General features: G+C 40.7%; 1 protein-coding gene across 7 annotated transcripts in view; it reads right to left on the bottom strand.

Annotated features, from left to right (window-relative positions):
* PLS1 (plastin 1) overlaps positions 1–20,488 on the bottom strand; it is a 79,137-nt gene that overhangs the window by 6,042 nt on the left and 52,607 nt on the right. For all 7 annotated transcript variants that reach the window (XM_045030903.1, XM_045030907.1, XM_045030904.1 and 4 more), the window contains 6 exons: positions 19,533–19,628; positions 14,615–14,810; positions 6,925–7,003; positions 4,906–5,020; positions 3,390–3,523; positions 59–182 (listed from right to left, as the gene is read on the bottom strand). In XM_045030903.1, the coding sequence (XP_044886838.1) occupies positions 59–182; positions 3,390–3,523; positions 4,906–5,020; positions 6,925–7,003; positions 14,615–14,810; positions 19,533–19,628 (744 nt within the window). The remainder of the gene's footprint in view (positions 1–58; positions 183–3,389; positions 3,524–4,905; positions 5,021–6,924; positions 7,004–14,614; positions 14,811–19,532; positions 19,629–20,488) is intronic.

Here is a 20,488-nt window from a genome sequence, read left to right as displayed (position 1 = left end):
AAAAGCCCATATCTGATTAATGTACTTGTCTTCTGTCCTGATATAGACTCTTGATTACCTTGAAGCTGGTAATTGAGGTTTTCTTGTTTGCATTTGCAAGAGTTTGATTCACCCATTTAATAATAATTTCATCGTTTACTTTTTCCCCCTCTCCAAGGTCTGATAGTACATTCAGAGTATACCTGTAACCAAAAGAAAACAGTGTTTGACTCTAAAAATGAAATATAGAACTATTCTCTGTTCCTAATATTATGCAGTAAAAGATAGTAAAATATGTCTTCAGGACAAAAGGAGTATGTACAAACCATTCACCTTTACATCTTATTTTATACTGTAAGCTATTTTTGTAATCTATTTTTCTACTTCAGAAATATTTTGTTAGCTGTCACAAGAATATAATTATATTCCGGGTATCATATTATCCACCATCAGATTTTCTACATATATTTTATTTACCATATCATAACTAACTTCATTTGGTGAAATTAAATGGTATATCAACTTGACCGCTAATCACTTTAAAAAGTGAAATAAAAGTCGTGTAAATACACTGCCTTGAATCTCTCTGCCAATTTTTGTGGCTTAGAATCACATTTTTCTTTTATAAAAAAATAGTTGAAATTATTATACAAGATATTGTAGAATTTCCTGCTAGATCTACTAGGAGGACTTTGATTTCACAAACATAGATCTCAATCTTCTTTTGGGATCCACCAGAGTGAATCGCTGCTCCATACAATAAGGGAAATTGGGAGTAAAGTGAAATAAATAATCTACTTTATAGCATTAATGCTGTCCAAGGATGGCGTTAGTCATAGGTGCTGGATTCCACCCCCGTTCCACCGCAAGCCCTGCTCCCACCCCACCCCTTTCGCCAAGCCCCCACCCCGGTCCTGCCTCTGCCCCACCCCCATCCCGCCTCTTCCTGCCCTTGTCCACCTCAGGTCCTGCCTCCCACCCTGCCTCTTCCTGGCACGCCCTGCCCCACCTCTTCCCGCCCAGTTACACCTGCTCCCCACTGCTCCCGCTCCCTCCCAGCGCCTTCTGCATGCTGCAAAACAGCTGATTATGGTGGGCAGGAGGCGCTGGGAGGGAGGGAGGTGCTGTTCAGTGGGGCAGCAGGCAGGCAGGAGGCACTGGGGGGGGTGGGAGCTGCTGCTAGTGGGTGCTAAGCACCCACTAATTTTTTTCTGTGGGTGCTCCAACCCTGGAAAACCCACGGAGTTGGCACCTATGGTGTTTGCTTTGGTTTGCTGGGTTTTTTGAAACTATGACTTTTTAAATTCTTGTCATTATTTTTTTAGTCTATAAACTAGTTCTTCAATAATGGTACATTGTGAAAATTCTGAATTTCAAATATGTAATGCTGGAACTTTTCCAGATTTCCATTACCAGCCAATATATAAAATTGCACAAGAAAAAAAATCAGAAATATCTGTTTAAGATGAAATAGGATCATCTTAAGGAGAGATATCCAAGAGAACATTGATCTAATGGAGAATTTTCATTTTGTTCCAACAGTTGGTGTGACACCCTGGCACCCCTTTATTCACCACTGTCAGATAATTAGGATATGTTTTGCACAAAGTATGCTTTGTGAGGTATCATTCTAAAAGTCTTGATCTGCTAGACAATATCTCGTTGGATTGTATGTGCTATTATCGTATGTGAAGTTATGAAGTCTGGCTATGTATGTGTTACTGAAACATACTGTAAGGTTGAAAACACCCACAAGCAGCCTTTCAGGTACAACATTAAAAGGTCAAACCATGTTAATGGCTTATTGAGGAAATGCACACAAGCACAAGGATTACCCCAGATCTGTGTAGAAACCTCTCAGAGATAACAATACACAATGGGAACTGTTTGACCCAGGTCACAGCAAAAGAGCTTTCCAGTAAGTGGGAAGAAGATATAAATGGGGGAAATTACATCATTATGGTACCTCACTCTCCCTACAACAACACACCTGGAAACACCTGAAGAACAAAGACTGAACTGGGAGAAGTGATGGTCCCAAGCTAGAGGGATTTCTAGACTGTGTATGAAAACTTGAGAAACCCAAGCTGCAAAGCAAAGGCAGCTTGTGCTTTAAGAATCTGCCAGCCCATTTATCACTCAGGGTTAAAATTTGCTAATTCATATCCTACCTATCTAGTATGTTAAGCTCAGTTTGCATTTTTGTTTATTTACTAGGTAATCTGCTTTGATCTGTTTGCTATCACTTATAATCACTTAAAATCTATCTTTTTGTAGTTAATAAATTTATTTTATGTTTTAATCCAAACCAGTGTGCATTTGACTAAGGTGTCGGGAAAATCTCTCAGAGATAACAATACACAAGTGTGCATGGTCCTCTTCACATTGAGGGAGAGGCAGACTGGATATTAAACCCATATACTGGCCAGATTTGACCAGAGCAGGACAGTGCTGCTCTGGGGTCGTAGGCTGGGAGGCTGGTGATTAGAAAGCCCTGCATGTAACTGCAGCTGGTGTATCCCTACCTGTGTGAATGCTGGTGAAAGTGCAAGCTTGGAGGGCTTTGCAGCTTGTCACAGCAGCACAGTGTGAGAGAGAGCCCAGGTTGATGGGTCAGAGGGCTCAGTGGCACCCCCAGGGGAACCCGTCACAGTTGGTTCACTATTTGTTGTACACTCAGTATTTTTGCAGTTTTACACAATTCCATAATATGGGACAAATCTTTGGGTGGTATAAACTGCCATAGCTCCATCAACTTCCATTTAAATAAGTACAATGAAAGGACTGTTGGCAGTGTTGCTGCCTTATTTCTAGGTGTTAATGATATTTTCAGAAAGCCAATACATAAGTACTTTATGGGATAGGGGAAAATTTTGGACCTGTCATCATTGATAGTGGTTCTTAATTTACAAAAGGCCAAGATTTTTCTGTTGAATTGAAATAATTAAAAATGTTAAGAATATAAACAAGCTCTATTACTGTATTTGATTTCAAAATCAAGATAATTACTTCAACAAGAATTTGAACTGAAATTATTTAGATTCTGCTTTAATCCACAAAATTATTGTTTGAATTTGGTGTTAGAGAAATATATCTTGATTTAATTTTATACAGTACAAAAGGCGAGTATTCAGTCTTAAACAGGGGGAGGACTACTGTCTCTCTTTAATACTTCCTGTAGCATTAATTCATACAGAGGACAGCAACAATGAGTATTTCACTGCAGCACACTGTATATTTCTATAATTTCTAGGCCCAAATATTTCAGTCTTCACTGTAGACAGAGGAATTTAGCCCTTAGACTATGAACAAATTTGTAGTCCGGGTGCAAAAAACTAACTAATTTCTCATGGTTTTGTATGGATACCATTATGCTCTGCATGCATATAACAATTGTAAAAACGCCTCACCTTCTCATCAGCTGCCACACCAATGCCAAGGTCAGAGTTGCATTGCCATCATTTAGGTCTTGTCCAGCAATACCAACCAGGGAGAATTTGGCCTTTGTCTTCCCAATTTCCACTGCATAATTACAATTCTCAATCTAAAAATGAAATGTTTAAACTTTATAGGTATGAAAAATATGAATATCACATATAGGCTTAATAATATTTTGAGCGATCTTGTCCCAGTGTTACCCATGCTGAGCCTGGGGACCATGTAAAGTCTATTAACTCGTTCAGAACTAATTTTAAGTCATTATACTGCTGCACCATTTTTGAAGATCAAAATAAAAATTTTTAAGATTCCTGTGAAATCTTATTCCCAGTTGAATGAATGAAAACCATAGGTGTTAGAACTAGGGGTAAGGGGGGTGCTACAGCACCCCTTGGCTTGAAGGGGTTTCCATTATATACAGGGTTTACATTTTGGTTCAATGGCTCTCAGCACCCACACTATAAAAATTGTTCCAGCACCCCTGATGAAAACATTACATTTGCATTCTCTGTCTGACAGAGCTGAGCATATGGAGTCGAAGTGTAAGCTGCTGCATCTCCACTGAAGTCAATGAAGTTGCACTTGCGTACATCAAGGTTGAGTTTGGATCATAGAGAAAATAAGGAAAAGACAGACCCAGCCACAGGAACTTGGAGAAGGGTTATGGAATTCACTGTAAAATGTAAGATCCTAATTATAGATGCTGAGATTCTAAAATATAAAAGAAATGTGTCTCTTATAAATGAATCTAAGTAAATGCCTCCTATGTTGTAATCTAAAACTGCCAATGTATGTGTAAAAAAGGAGTTCTCACTTCACCATAATCCAATCATAACGGTCCTTTCTGCCTTAAAAATCTAGGAATATGAATCCTACGCAATCAGAGTGAGTCTTTTTTATATTTAGCATACAAAATCTTTACAGACTTGTTTAAATAACAGCTAATCAATACACTTTGTCTCTATTTTTGGTGTTTCCATAATCATATAACTGACCAAAAAACCTAGATTTTGCAAGGCCTGTACAAACTCAAACAGCCTACTGTAAAATTGCACGGTGAGGGAACATCCCACACATTAACCCTCTCATCCAGTATCTAGGTCCTGATTTTTTACTTTTCTCAAGGATTCTAATGTGAACAAATGTTAGTTTCTGAAGTAACTCAAGTGTACCACACTGAGCAGAACTCATACAGCATAGACTAGCATTAATAAATTAAATGAATTTTCCCAGCTTCTCATACTACCAAAAAATGATGTGTGTAAAAACCAAGAAGAAGATACATATAGCAAAAATACTCCTTCTTCCTTGGGAAAATACCCCAGGGTACTTTTAAGCAGGATTGTCTCAGTAAAACTGAAATATGTAGCCAACTTAACTAAGAGCTAACAGTCCAGGGACACAAGCTCACACAATTCAAGATGATACAATACAATGCAGTAGTAGGTGTCCATTATAACTGGAATGCACCACAGAATATTTACTGACTTTTTTCATGTTACCACCAAGTGCAGGATACGGAGGTTTGTTAACATGGTTCCATTCTACTGGCACACGAATCATTTCATACAGCTGGAAGATCACTAAAGCATCAGCAAGGTCACTAGATCAAAGCAGCAGAAAAACAATTGAGAGTACTTTTTAAGTAAATTAACAAGAATACGAGACCCCTGAAAATGAACAGATGAGAGAGTTCAAAAAAGAAATTCCACTCACATAAATAACAAAACAAAACCCTGCACCAGTCTTGGAACAGGTTTCTCCACATTTATGCCTTCCATTGGTTGATCCCTCCCATAAGTTAAATTAATTTCACAGTTTTGTTGTTCTCACAACTCTCACTGAATAGGCATGACCACTGACTGTCCCTAGATATTGAATTTATAGCTGGTGTAGGGAAGCAACCACTAATAGTTAAGGTTGCCAAACAGTTGTCATTAAAATCCTCCATTTTGAGTTGTTCAGACCTTTCTGAAACATTCAAGGCTGAAATTCTCCAAGCTTGGTTTCTGTCCAGAGGTGAACATAGTTAAAAAGATGAAGCAAAAATAGTGTATCAGTCTTTGAGTAAGAAGAGAGTTAAGAAAACTATTATTTTCCCCATTATAACAACTAATCTATACTATAGACAACCTCACTTTATATGAGTTATAAAACAAAATGGGCCAATAAATCCTAGCAGCATGAACACATGGAATCAGGTTTTACCAACAACATTTAAACATATACACATCATTGTTGCTCCCTATATTACATTTTCAATTTGCTTGGATATGAGCTAACTCCCTGCGCAGCACAATTTAAAAAATGATGAGAAATGTCAGAAAAGTAAGTGGATTTAATTGTTTAACCCCCTATATACTTGAAGATTCCCTGAGTGCAAAAGTTCCTATTTAAACTAGTAATAGAATAAATATAAAAATGTTCGCTATAGTTAGTCTCTGTGAGACACAGCAGAGGGAGGAAATCCTTGTCAGTGTTAAGTGTACCTTCCAAGATTTGGTTCTTTTTAGGTGAATGTGAAGGTTTAGCAAATCAGCTTGGATGCAACAGAGTATGAAAAAATACAAGCAACTCTTAACTATTTGAAGGAAGCCAGCAATACCTTTTCTAGTTAGCTTGCAGATATTACTGTGAAATGAGTGGAGGTTAGCCCTGTGAGCCTACCATGATCATACAACCTGCAACTCCTCCTAGTCTACTGTTAGTTCAGAAATGATCTTAGTTGCCTACATCACTTACTGAATAGTATTTTGCACTTTCTAGTTTCTTTCATCCAAGGATCTCAAAAGTCTTTTATAAACCTTAAGTCTCACCAAAATCCCTTTGCGATAGTTTAAATATTATATCCTTTTTACAGATGAATAAATGGAGGCATACAAAGGGTTTGTATAGGGTAGACTTTTTGCCCCAGACCTCCTCCTGGAGCTACTACCAATACAAATCCACTGGTGGTAACAGTAATGGAAGATCTGAGGTGCTGAAAACAACAGCTCTTTTAATCATCATGGCATAGTGTAGTCATCCACCCCACAACAACTGCTTATGCTATGGGACCAGAGAAAAGTGTCAGAGTTGGATGTAAATTTCCTGACATATCTGACATTTACTCTTATCATTTAATAGTTGACACTAATTCTCATAACATGTTTTACTTGCTGTATAGTATGAAATCCTTTTCTCTCAGAACAATTAACACTTACCTTATCTTAATTCCTGACATTCCATATTAGGTTCTAGGTAACACCCAAACCAAATGTTTTAGACTAGCCAGTGCTCTACTTGCAAACTCACTGCAACAGGCTCACTACTTGATTTTTGCTTTTTTAAAAAATATTAAGTAATGCTGTTTTCTATTATTTATAGTTCTGCTGGAAATGCAGCTTCACTTTCTGGATATCGTTTTTGTGGGGTTTTCCAGTGAGACATAAATGTCTATTTAATTGCATCTAAAAGAGCTAATGACTAAATAAATAACTAAATAAAAATCAGAACTCAGAGTTTTACCTGTACAAGTGGTTAATATATGGGCTTACACCCAGAGAATTCATCCAGTTCCGGAATGTCCTCTCTTCCTTACTTTCTCCTACAGTAATAGATGTAATCCATATTAATGACTTGGAGAAGATGTTTTAAAAGGCCAGGTTTAAATCATTTATATGCATACACCACCAAAAGTTATTCTGAATAGTTCCTGTGCTACAATTTTTTTCTTGAAAATGTGTGTACCTTTTCTATAGAAGTAATCTCTATTGGCCAAGGGATGGAGAAAGTCCTGAAACATTCAAGATCTCTGGATTCTGGGCAAAAGGCCAGATACATCACAGGGAAGACTTGGGGAATATATTTTCTATAAAAATGTTTTTCCATACAATATAATTATTGGTTTGTATTTTAGACATTTAAGATTTGTATTGTGGGGCAAGTGCTGAGGAATAATAGTAATGTTAATGATCAAGAGAAATCCACTAGAAGCTAGTTTGGTTGATAAACAGCAAGTTTAAATCTGTTTTATGTGGCATGTGTCTGCCAAAGGTATTTCTAGAGCACTTATTGTCATGGTATCTTAATCTCTTAAAGACAGTACAACTTCTGTCCTCTCCCCAGAGAACCCCAATATTTGCTGCTTCTACATGCAGTACTTCTCCAGCAGAAGCTCAAAGCGCTGGGGACATAATCCTTTCCCTTGAGAGACTTTTCCAGTGCAATAGACCTCACATTTTCAGTTTGCATGGCTGCAGACACAATATGACAGCATTGCATTGGTTAAGATGTTTTCCCAACCAAGAGAGCTAGATGCTTCTTGAAGTTTTAAATGGCAACTTTGCTTCTGGGGAATCCAGAAAATTCTGTGGAAAGACAAATCTGCGCTTTCCACAGATCTGAATTGTCCTTATTTACCTGGATGACTAGGAGCTGCTTTCCCACTCTGACAGAATGATTTGCCAGGCTACTGTTTTTCCCTACTACTTGTGGAGCTATGCTTCCCATGTGCACTCTTATTTCCCAACTTCCTCTCTCACTCATCCTTGTTTATTGACCAGGAAGTACCTGGTATTACAATACTTTTCCTTGTGTACCTTTTCATTAAACATCTGTGTTACACTATTTATGATACAATACAGCACATGCCATTTGCTTTTCAATAAATAGCACATTTAAGAAATAACAATAAGAAACACTTAAGATGAAAATGTGTGCCTGGAAAATACTTATTATTCTGTTAGGATTGATCCACAGTACACAAGTTACAGCTTTTTCTCCCCGCTCAGGGATGTTTTTATTTAAGAGAGGTGAACTATCCTGAAATAGTGGAAGAGTAGTAGTCACAGAACTTGAATGCAGCAGCATCTGAACGAAGTTTTGATTTACTTTTTGTTTGTTTCTTAATAGTTAATGTTACTGAGTATGTTCAAACTGGGTTAAACAACAGCAGAAGAATCTCATTTGGTCTTGTAATTAGAGCTGGACGGAGAACAATTCCATTTTGCAACAACTTTTGAGGTTTTGAAATTTGTTTTAATTCTCCATTGGAACAAAATCAACACCTTTCAAATGTTTTTACAAAATGGAATTGTGTCAAAATGACCATCATCAGATTTAAAATGTCAGGTTTTTTATTCATGTGTCTCTCCAGTCACCAGTGACAAGAGAGCCCCAGATCTCAGAAACCTGTCAACTAAAATGTTGTCAAAAATGATACATCTCTGTGAAATGTATCAGCTTCGTTGATACAACGTATTCCGACAAAGTACCTTTAGTCAAAAATGTTCCAACCTGCTCTAATTGTAATTAGTATTGGGATTAATTTTAGGCACATTGGAAATTTACAAGACTTTCATTCTACAGCACATTTTTTAAGTTTTGAGGTCTTTCAGTCATGTGTAATTCAGTATTCCTGGTTTCTCTTTCAAACTGATGTTTACTAATAAAAACCTACCCCAAAAAAGAAGCAGCATTTATTGATAAATGTGTGTTAAAACAAAACAAAATGGAAACTATTTTAACACTCAACCCACTCCCTGCATTTCTGTCATCATTTCTTGTCAATTTCATAGTTGAAGGACTTGATGAGAGGCTAACCCATGCCAAAAAGTTGCCAGATTAGGCCTAAACAATTTGATTGCACAACAGGATATTTATTTAAAACTTTCCAATATTTTTCTGTTAAAAATATTCAAAACTAGAAAGACTATATATTAAGAACATAAGAACGGCCATACTGAGTCAGACCAATGGTCCATCTAGCCCAGTATCCTGTCTTCCGACAGTGGCCAATGCCAGGTGCTTCACAGGGAATGAACAAAACAGGCAATCATCAAGTAATCCACCCACTGTCATCCACTCCTAGCTTCTGGCAAGCTGACAAGTACTAATTTAAGGAGAATAGAAACGATATATTCTGGACCTAAATCCCTTTTTGGATTAGTGGAGATTTTAAGACCTATCAATCTCTTGGTTAGTTTGGGGTAATTAAAAATCAATCCCTGACTGAAATGTAGGACATTGGTCCATTCCCAAGACAAAAGCCAAATGCTTCCAGGAAAACATACTAAGGAAACATAGATACTAAAGGAAATATTGTGCAACTCCACTCACACTGAGAATCTTAAAGAGCATGCTGAACACTGCCAAAAGAATCCAAACTAGACAAATAGGAGCAATAGCGTGCAAGTTGAAAAGTGCAGTTCTGACTAGTAGGAATTCAGGAACTAAAAATAGCTTACTATATTTAATATGCCATTCTAAAAAAGATCCTTTATGATGCATCACATAAGAATTCTTAAGTTTTCCAGGTGGCTGAAAACTGACCAGCCATTTTTCCATTTTCTTGTTCAAAAAATATCGTGTGAACAACTGTGGGGGCATATATTCTGCTACATGGTGCAAAAGAAAGTCAAATAATGGAAACCCCAGAGAAATGGGGCATGGAGCTATCCAGAGGAGAAAGATGGCTATGAGATAGCTTCCCTCATATCACACGGCCACTTCTCTCCTCTCTGACACCACTGTACTAGGCAGCTGAGTGAGGAGTAGCCAAGAGGATGGTCATAGGTGTCCAAGGAATGGCTATTTAGTTCTCTCTCAGTGCAGCAGAACGTTTGGTGAAATTTGCTACATAAGTTACTATTGCCCTGAGTAGAAATAATTTCCCCTCTGTGGCTTTAACAGCCCATGGAAGAAGTATGAGCTGCCAGTTGGCCAGGCAGTGACACCACAGTGGAAACAAAAAGTATACTGGGGGGAACATGGATGGGTGATGTTTCATTGGACAGAGATTTTTAGGACCCAGCCTTCTATGAGAAATGAAAGCCCTGCCCCCAGTTGTTTTACTTTCCTGACAGATCCCACTCCCAGAGGGCACAATGCAAAAGAGCAGTAGCCCAATAAAGGTCATGCAACTATGGGGGTCAGTGCTTTTCTTCTGTGCAGTTTTATACGGGAAGAAGAGCACCTTGAAAGGGCCTGTCCTTTGTCCCTATACATGCAGATCACCACAGAGATTAAGCATTATCCAATACATGGAAAGGAGGACAGAATTAATGCTCAGCCAGCTTTCATTAACTTAAACCCAAACAACATGGGAAAGGACAGGGATGACTACACTCTGCTCTTTCATGGGGAAATAATCACTAGTAGGAAGGGGAAGAATTTAAAGCAGGAAAATGAAGCCTTTTCTGTAGGTGTATAGTTAAAGTTTCAACCACCCTCCAGCCAACTTTTCCTAGGCATTAGATCCTGGATCTTGGAAGGGTCCCATTGTGTGGGTAATTCAAGAGAATTGTGTGGGTAATTCCACTGAAAGAAGCTAGATGGTATTTGTATTGAATTGAGGAAGTCTTGCCCCCACATTATAAATGCATTATGTTATAGCTGTGTTTTTCATGATTGTGACGGCATATTAAAACAAAGATAGCAGTGTAAGAACAATGCAAAACCAACCAGGAGAAAAGGACAAAAGTGGTTATAGTCATAGAAAAATCAAAAAGATTTCAGGACAAATACATTTACGGGGTATAGAAAAGTACTAAATACAGTACCTAAATTAGGAGGGGTCAAATCTGCATTTCATGAGGCAAAATAGGAAAGTGTTATAAATTATGAGTCAGATTATGATAGCCATCGATGACAAAACTATAAACAAATGAATGTTTTATCCTTTATATAACAACACCAGGGGAAAAACAATACTGGTGTGAATGCTGCTCATACTACAGTATTCAAGGGGAAATGAAGAACAGAACAAAACACTACCAGTAACGCTTTCTGTCTGAAATATATTTATTTTGATTATGCAAATGTATGTGACTGCATAGTTATATGATAGATAGAGGAGAAGAAGAGAGAGTTGTATCATTGCCATGATATATATAATAGTATTAGGACTCTCCTCATCTCTAAAATGGATATTATAGGGTTGTGAGTTAAAGTTGCCTGACACTTTACATTACAAGACCCTGTATTCAGTTACTTATAATTTTTCCAAATTTTAACTGGTAAGGCTGAAATTTTCCATGCCAGATCTCTGGTTTGGTCTAAATATTTTTGTAACATTTCAGCAAAATGATTCAACTATTTCTGAGAACGAGATTAGAGAAAAAATTTTTGTTTGTCCATGTTAAAAAAGTTGATACAAACCATTTCAGTGAGAGAAGCTCTAACATCTCCATGCTTTGGTACAGAGACTTGAAATTTGGCAGAGGTGTTACATTAGCATAAGGAATGTGCCTTTTGCCATCCATGTGAAAATCCACCTGAATTTGGCCAAGTTTTGAGCCTCTGAAAACTGCAACTCATTAGAGATTTGTTAAAGTTTGGCAGCATTTCTCTGAAGATTCTGACTGCATTGAGTATATTCCATCCCCACAAAGTTCCTACATGCCAACTGTACTGAGCATGTGCCTTCCTCATGGAATGACTAAGCATGCTGCATCACAAATCTTGAGGGAAAGAATAGGACTTTTCCTGCAAATGTTCCTTCTGAGTGTCAAGGATAGCTGTGGTGCCTGACACTAAAACGGAGAAGAGGGAGACTGTATCTCTTATGCTCTCAGTGCCCCCATGGTTGCCCGCCAGACAGCCTGGAGGAGAAGAAAGCAGCAACTTGACTTGCCGGAATGCAGAGGGTCAGAAGTGGGAAGAAACACAGAGAGGCAGCTGGAGACAGAGGGGCAGACTGAAAAATCCAGGTTGTGGGAGACTGAAGAAATGAGGGTCAGGGACAGGCTAGGCACAATGGGAACAGAAAGGAACAGGAACTGGTTGTGGGAAAACAGGAGCAGAGAGAGGGATAGGAGAGGCAGGCTGGAGGAGATAGGGCAGAAGGCTCTGTAACCACTTGAGTGCACTCCCCTTCAGAACCAGGAATAGAATTCAGTATTCTCGAGCCTTAGTGTTCCTCTGCTGCCAGCAAATAGTTTTGCTACTTTTCTATATAATTATATACAATATTAATATTAGAGATGGACCCGAATTCACGCATCCCCAAAATGTGGGGAAGTATGGTATAAATCCAGCCCCAAATTTCCCAGTTGACACCTATCACTATAATGTATGAAATCAAAACTACAGCTCTTGACATCCTCCCTCTATGGGTCTGGGTCTGAACTCTGTAGCTTTGGTCCATTTAATATACACATATTAACCTCAGAAATGAGGAAGTTGCCTGCTGCCTATAACAATATAAAATTGAGATATAGCAGAATGCAGTTTTATATCAGTGGACTTCATATCATGTTATAGATCGTGGCAGGGATGGGGAGAGGGGATGGCCTTATATGACCAACCTATAGGCAAAATTCATTACTGAGTTCTATTCACTACTGATTTATACTGTACCTGAGATCCATATTCTTGTTCACATTTATGTAATTCATTTTAAATACATTTCTTAATCATGTGGCACTTTGGGCATGGGCGGCGGGTGGAGCCTCTCTCTGGGGAGGCTAGCCCCCAGCTCTGCCCCTTCTGTTCATACCCTCCCCATGGCCAGAGCCTCGAAACCCCCCGTCCCACCTCCCATGGCCAGAGCCACTAGCCCCCCCCACTACAGGAGTCCCCCCCACACTGCAGGAGCCCCGAGCCCTCCCGCACCTGCCTGGAGGAGCCCTGGTCCAGCCACAGCCTGGAGTGCCCCCGCCAGCCCTCGGCTAGAGGAGCCCCAGGCCAGCTGCAGTTCACAGCGCTTCTCCTCCCCGCTGCCCAGAGGAGCCCCAGCCAGGCTGGCTGAAGCCCCGAGAGGAGGAGCCCCACAGGACTGGCTGAAGCCCCGAACCCCCCCACCTGCCTGGAGAAGCCCGGGCCAGCCACAGCCCAGAGCATGCCCCCCAGCGGAGGAACCCTGGCAGGACTGGCCAAAGCCTCAAGCGGAGCCTCTCCTCCCCAGAGGAGCCCTGGCTGGGCTAGCCGAAGCGCCGAATCGAGCCTCCCCCCACCCTGAGGAACCCAGGGCTGGCCACAGTCATGCTGTGCCTCCCCTCCCCAGACCCAACTGGCCCACCGCCCAGGAGAAAAGCGTCTGTAGAGAACACTTTTGATATGCCCCATGTAGCAGCAGGTCTAGGGTGGCTGAGGAGGCGGTACGTGCCTCAGCCACCCTGGAACCTGCATGGGGCATAATAAAGCAAAAACTTTGTTGCTAAACCCTGCAACCGGGGGTCCGGTGGCCCGCCGCCCATGACTTTAGGCTTTATTTTGCTCTTGGGTACAAGCAGCCATCTCCAATGGACTTTAATAGCCGGTCTTGGCCCTTGTGTTTAAAAGTGCTGGAAAATTAAATGGAATTCTGTTTGTGATGTGAAGGGATACTAGGACAAACGTCTTTACTCTACCCTTTTAAGAGAATACTGCAGTTCTGCTACATCTATTACCCTGTTCCTAAAAGAAAGTCCAGATAATGTACAATGAAATGTTCGTATAAAAAACCCTGAGAGTGCAGTACAACACCAAGATACCAAGCGCTTCTTGTCATGCAACCCAGGTAGTGGTATTGGCATAAAGCAGGGAGGAAGCCACATGCCCTCCTTCCCAACCAGAGTATAAACATCATGCTCATTGTAATCTGACAGGAAGTGGGGCGGAATCCTAAGGAGCTCATGAGGGGAAATTTTGTGCTCAGCAAATGAAGTGGTAGGTTATTCAGGAATCAGGATTTATCTACAATACAGAGCCTTTGCTGCTATAGTTATGCCAGTATAGCAATATCAGCAACAGCGCCTAATGGAAAGGTGGCATATGCTGACAAAAGTAGTTTGCTGGCATAGCTACACTACCTCCCCAAATGACATTAACTATGCTGACACAAGCATCCGTCTGTCAGAATTGTTGCATCTGCACCAGAGGAGCTACTGGCATAGCTAAATTGGCTGGGGTGTGGGATTGTTTCACACTCCCAACCAACATAGCTATCCTAGAAACATTTAATAGTGTAGACCAAGCTTCAATCAGCATTTTGTCAGGGCCAACATCCGTGAGGGAAAACCCACATTCTGATATCTGGAATGAGGGAGGTTCCTACAACAAGCTAATATTTGAAAAACTAATTGTAGTTTTATATATTAGTGTTTACATAGGCACAATCACATGGGGACAGAATGCGGTTTTATAAGTCAGAAGACCTAACTTTTATGTGTTATACCCACTCTCTAATGCTCTTATTTCTCTATGTTCACCGCTAGTACAGGTTGAAAGAGCTCACCTTCTAGTAAATTGAGATCATACGTGGAACTGTCAGGCTTGTGCAGGGCTGGGTATGTGTTAAAGAGATTTGCAACAAAAGCCAAGTTAAGTTTAGGGTTGCCTGCAACTACATCAGCTGGAGTGACAAACTGTCTGCAGCCCAGTTTGTCTGCCTGCTGAAGCATATATTCAGCCCTCTTCAAGTCATTTTTCTCCTAGAAAAGAAAGTAAAAAAAAAACAAAACATTTTTAATGAACTTTGGCTTTTCAGGTTCTTTTTTGTTTCTCTGGACTCTCATCTTAATTGCATCATAATTAAAGATTAGGCCCAGCATATAATATATGGATGTAGACCTTGTTCAGAACGAAGGTATTGTTTGGACCTTTTTCAGAAGGCGACATCCTTTTTTCTTCTAGAACATAATCAAACACTTGTTGAATCCTCTTAATTGCCATAAAGTTAGTGAACATAATCTGACAATCAAAAATCATGTCCTCAATTAGTGAGCAGTTTGTGTAACTTGTAGAAGGGGGTTTTGTTTATTTGCATTATTCATTTACCTAGAAGAAGTAGGTCTACCCAACCCACATCATATGCAGCATGTAGATGTACATATAGTCCCAACAGTTACTGCTCATCTTCTGCTCAGATCACAGCCAATAAATATCCATGGCCATGGAGGCTGGGCAAGACTCTGGAAAGCCATGGCTGCCACCCAAAATCCAAAAGAAAAAACAGGTCTCTCCATCGTAGAGCTTTGGCACAGGAGTAGCTTGAGGGAGAAGAGAGCTCCTATAAAAAAGTGCTGTGTATTTTTATATAACTCTGTAGCTGATTTTTATTCTTATTATTTTATTAATGGATTCATTCTTTTAATATAAATCTTATAAAAGTTGTTTTATAACTTTAATAGAGACCAACTTAATACATAAACAATTACAAATTGGTCTATGGAAGTCCCTATAGCTGTACTGATGAGCTACCAGTCACTCTCTTCAACTTTGTGGTATTGATCACATATTGTGGCTGATGCTTTTCTACTATTCATCTTCCTTTTCTGGCTTGTCAGCTGGTAGTGTTTGCTAAAGTCTTTCATAATCGCATATTTATGTCCAAAATTCTGTTTTTCTTACATTTAAACATGTAACCTGTTTATTAGTTGTATTACCAAAACTCAATGTGATATTAAACTTTTCTCCTTTTCCCTCATATCTGTTATCATTAGTTTAATATCTTAATTTTTAGTTCAACATTCACTGTTGTTGAAAGGATTTCTCCCTTCCTTAGTATTCAAAAAAGTTCTCAAACTGTCCGGTTTGGTGGTGGATGATGACCCTTTTCCAGCAAACTTCAAAAAAGTTTCACCAGATTTCTAAATAGTTATCTTTTTTCCTTCTCCCTTGAGGAACTCTGGCATGATTAATTTATTTTTCCAGTACTAGAATTTCCCACACTTTTTTATACAAATCAGTAGTTCTAGGGGAGTCACTCTTCCTCAAAACCACCTTGCTATTGTTATTCTAGCAGCAGCAAGGAGATGAGTGATCAATATGTTTATGGCTTTCATAAGATGCAGCATCTACCAGGACAATTTACTAAAAATACTAAGGAGTTATTTGACAGCTGACACCCTGTTATCCCCAGAGGAGCCCCGGGCCAGCCTGACAACAATAAATAATGAAATCCCACTTTCTATATTCAGCAACTCAGAACTCTAGGTCAGCTTGTCATTTTTTGAGAGGAGTCACTATAACCCTGGTATTGGAGTAAGCCCATCGTACTCAGCAATAGAGCTGGTCAAAATAGAGGAGGGGAGGCATATAAAAAAATTCAAATTTTTGGTAGAAATATCAATATTGAAATTTTTCAGCAGAAAACAGAAATATTTTGGTTTTCAGCCAAAATATTGCAGGGTTGTGGTATTTATTTTTGGACAAAAAAATTAAAATGTTCAGAAAATAAAGTTTTCATGAAAAATTTCATTTAGCCAAAACCCCAATTTTCTGTCAAAAAACAGCTGCAATGGAAAATTTTCAACCAACCTTACTCAGCACCCCTCAAGAGGAGAAATGTTCTGACTCTCAGCTGGATTAAGGCTCAATGGAAGGGTTCTGAACACTCCCCTTTGCTGTCGTGGCCTGAAGTTTCCCACACCCTCCATCAATGCTGATGAATGGAAGGGAACCTTCCTACCTCTAAATGCCATCTGGTTTGAAGGAGCGACAGGAGGATACAAGTCTTCATTCTTTTTCCCAGTCTGAGTTCCAGAACAAAGCTGGGCAGCCCAGTTAGAATTCTTCAGCTGGGGAAGAGAATAGGACCCCAGAATAGGATGCTAAGATGACATCTGTATTTGGGGGACCCGATTGCAAAACAATTTTCCCTGACACAGTTCCACCTTGTAGGGCAGAAGGCACTGTGACAGATATTGCAACCCCAGGCAATCTCTTAGGGACTATGTTGTATTAAGTTTATGAATGGGTTTGTATCACTGTGGGCCAGGGATTGCATGCAACTCGGGGAAGGGGGGGAGGGAAGAGGGGAAGAGGGTTACCACAGCTTCTCTAGGAATTAGAACAAGTGGGGGTTGTGATACAGACCTGCACAGACGTGCCCAGGCCAGGGGTGAAAGTAACTTAACGGACTTACCAGTACGCAGGGTCCTGGGCAATGTCGGGGGAGGGGGGCAGCTCTGGGCAGGGGCAGGGCCTCAGGCGGAAGGGGCAGAGATGGGGCCAGACTCCCCCAGCCAGCCCTTCAGCATTGCCTGGCCTGCACTGCCTGGGGCTCTAGCGGTGATTTAAAGGGCCCAGGGCTCCAGCCACTGGCATGATAATGGCAGCGGCAGCTGAGAGCCCCGGGCCCTTTAAATCACTGCTAGAGCCCCGGGGTAGCGGCGACCGGGAGTCCTGGGGCTCCAGCAGCGAATTCAAGGGCCAGGGGATTCAAGAGCCCTGGGCCCTTTTAAATCGCCGGGCCCCGGGGCAGCTGCCCCTTTTGGCCCCACGCCATCAATGGCCCTGCCAGTATGGTCAGCTGTGTACTGGCGGCCACTTTCTTATCGGTACGCTATACTGTACTGGCTTCCTTTCATCTCTGGCCCAGGCAGATATATTACCCCTGTGTCTGACAATCTTCTCAATATTTCACCGCAGGGGGTTCTGTGTAATCTCTACCGAAAGCTAAGAACTAGCTGATTGTCATAGTTATCATTAGATGTTTGTACAGGAAAGAATTTTAGAGTTATGTAACATCCAGGCTATTGTATTCCAAAACTGAGGGAAGTGAAATTTGTGGGGGAGTCTCAGAGCTGACTCAATCAGTATTGAGAACAATTGACATCCATGGAGCCAGCCCCAGCCCTGTGTTTACTGTCTGGACCAGATGTAGGCTTGAGCATTTACAAAGATAAAAGAACTCCAATAAAAGTCTCTGAACAGGGGACCGTTAGGTCTAAGAGACAATAGTCTGGAACTGTTTAAGAGAAGAAGAAAGGGCACACGATGCTATCCATTCTGGAGGAGACACTCTGCCAGTGGAAGTGTCTCATGAAAGGTGAATCCCAGCTTTTTCTGGATTGGACAAGTGCTGTAAAGACGGATCATTGAGTGAGAAATACCTCATTAGACAGGAAAGTAACTTATTAAGAAGGACAGGTGTTTTATGGTTTTCTTTTAAATATAACCCTCTGATTCCAAACCCTTATGCTTGTTTTTATTAGAAACTGTATCTCAAGCTCTGTTAAATAAACTTCAGTTTGGTTTTACTATGGACACATCTAAGTGCCTTGTGCTACAGAGGCTGTTGAACTGAGGTGAAACCAGTGTACTGGGGTGCACTGCTTCCACGGAGGCAGCAGATTTGGTGTACAGTGCTGGTGCCCAGCACATAAGGGACTGGGCACTCGAGTGTAACAAAGTATGTAAATTGTTAGCCTGTATTGGGAAAGAGCAGGAGTGGAGCGCTTGTGTTGCCAGCAGCCAGTAATTGGGGAGCTTTTCCCATGATTGGCACAGACAAAGCTCCTTCTTCATCCTGTGTGTAGGTGGTAGAAATTCCCACAGACAGCCTGATTTAACCCCAACAAGTGTCATCAGAGTGATTAAGGTGAATCACTTAGGTTGTAAATACCTCCAGAGAGTTACCACTTCTGGAGAGACTTGCATATACTGGGTCATGGTAAGTTTTCCAGAGCCCAACAGAAAAAGAAAGGGCTTTTGATATAAAAAGGCTGGGTTTAAACTGACCCAGGCCAGGGCCTTCTTTCTGATTCAGGCAATGGACAGGACCTTCTGTCCACAGGGAACCCCAACCTTGCAGAAGGGTTGGAAAGACTTTTGCTAACTAGACCCCCATAAGACGGTGACTCCTGGTAAGTTTAGTGGGTGTTTAAATCTATTTATGGTTTTATGATGTTTTCTCTGTGATGTTTTTCCTTAAGAATAAAGATACTTGCTTAGAAATTGCTGTGTGGTAACTGGTAACTGCTTGTGATACACTATTCATAAACCTCAGAGAGAAAGCAAAGCACAGGCATTGGCCTTTAGGCAGACTGGCTTACTGGGGATATCACAGTGTAAGGCAGGGAGCTGAGCAGCCTTAAAATCCACTGGTCAGAAAGAATGGGACAAGGGTCCCTGCTCAGACACAGGTGATGGCTGGAGACCTGAGATATAACTGGGCACTAAATGGACCATGGGGGCAAGGGGAAATACAGATACAGTTCCCCTGGAAACTGTGACAGGCACCTAACCACGTTTCAACAGTATCCTGAAACTGTACTAGTCCTGCAGAGTTCAAAGCTTTTCCATCTGGTTATGCTCCTGCCTGCACTACAAAATGGAACTGTATTCTGGATGTAACCAAGTCCCTGGATATGTAGATGGGATCTCTGTTAAATAGACATAGGTATCTTTTTGAGCCTCAGGATACTTACATTAAACCCTGAAAGGTCAATGTTAATGGGAATTTCATCATTATTGTGTCCTTTGGGTGCAATCTGATTCAGCAGGTGGTAGTAGGCTCTTGAATCCTAAAATAAACAATACAATAGTAGGGAATAAGCAAATATTTACTCTTCTGAATATAGTATACTGCACATAGGCTCTGATGCAAAGATCATTGAAATCAATATGACTTGCACTGATTTCAATGGATTTTGGAACAAGCCTTTAGTCAAGATCTACTTAATCAAGAAGGCCACTTCACTGAGACATTTCACATAGAACCGGTTTAGCCAAATGACATAGTGAATAGGAATGACTGCTGTTTAATCATGACAGAATAAATTCTTCTTATTGGGAATGTACTAGCCAGTTCTAAGAGTTACAAGATATTTAAGGCAGGTGTTAAATAGGAGTGAAATTCTAGCTCCACTCTTTTGATACAAAAGTTACTAAATAAAGTTTTCATAAAAAGAAAATAAAAATAAAATGATGTGGATCTAATATTTATGGGCCAGTACAATATTTTAGTTAATTATAAGTCTTTTCAAACAGTTTGATTTTTTTTAAATGGCCTCTTCTCTTAATAGGCCAATTAACTTGGACAATAGCAGGGCCGCCCAGAGGATTCTGGGAGCCCGGGGTCTTGGGCGGCAGGATTGGTTGGGACCATAACTGGGAGGGATTTTCCTTGGATAATGGGGACAAAAGGCCCACCAGATGTGTCTTCTTTGGGAGTGGTCTCTTGACATCCCGAGCTGTGGTGGAGGGACAGTCACCTATTGTTACAGATGAGCCAGGTGATGGCTGAAAGCCACATTCTCCTCCCCACAAGATAACAAAGGTAAGTGAGGCCTCATGGCATAGGCACCAACTTTCTCTGGTGCCGGTGGGAGCCTGCGCCCCCCCCCCCGCCCCTGGCCCCGCCCCAACTTCGCCCCCTCCCTGC

Source organism: Mauremys mutica, chromosome 9, assembly GCF_020497125.1.
Source record: "Mauremys mutica isolate MM-2020 ecotype Southern chromosome 9, ASM2049712v1, whole genome shotgun sequence".
NCBI classification, from domain to species: domain Eukaryota; kingdom Metazoa; phylum Chordata; order Testudines; family Geoemydidae; genus Mauremys; species Mauremys mutica.
This window is presented reverse-complemented; position numbering and strand designations above follow the sequence as displayed.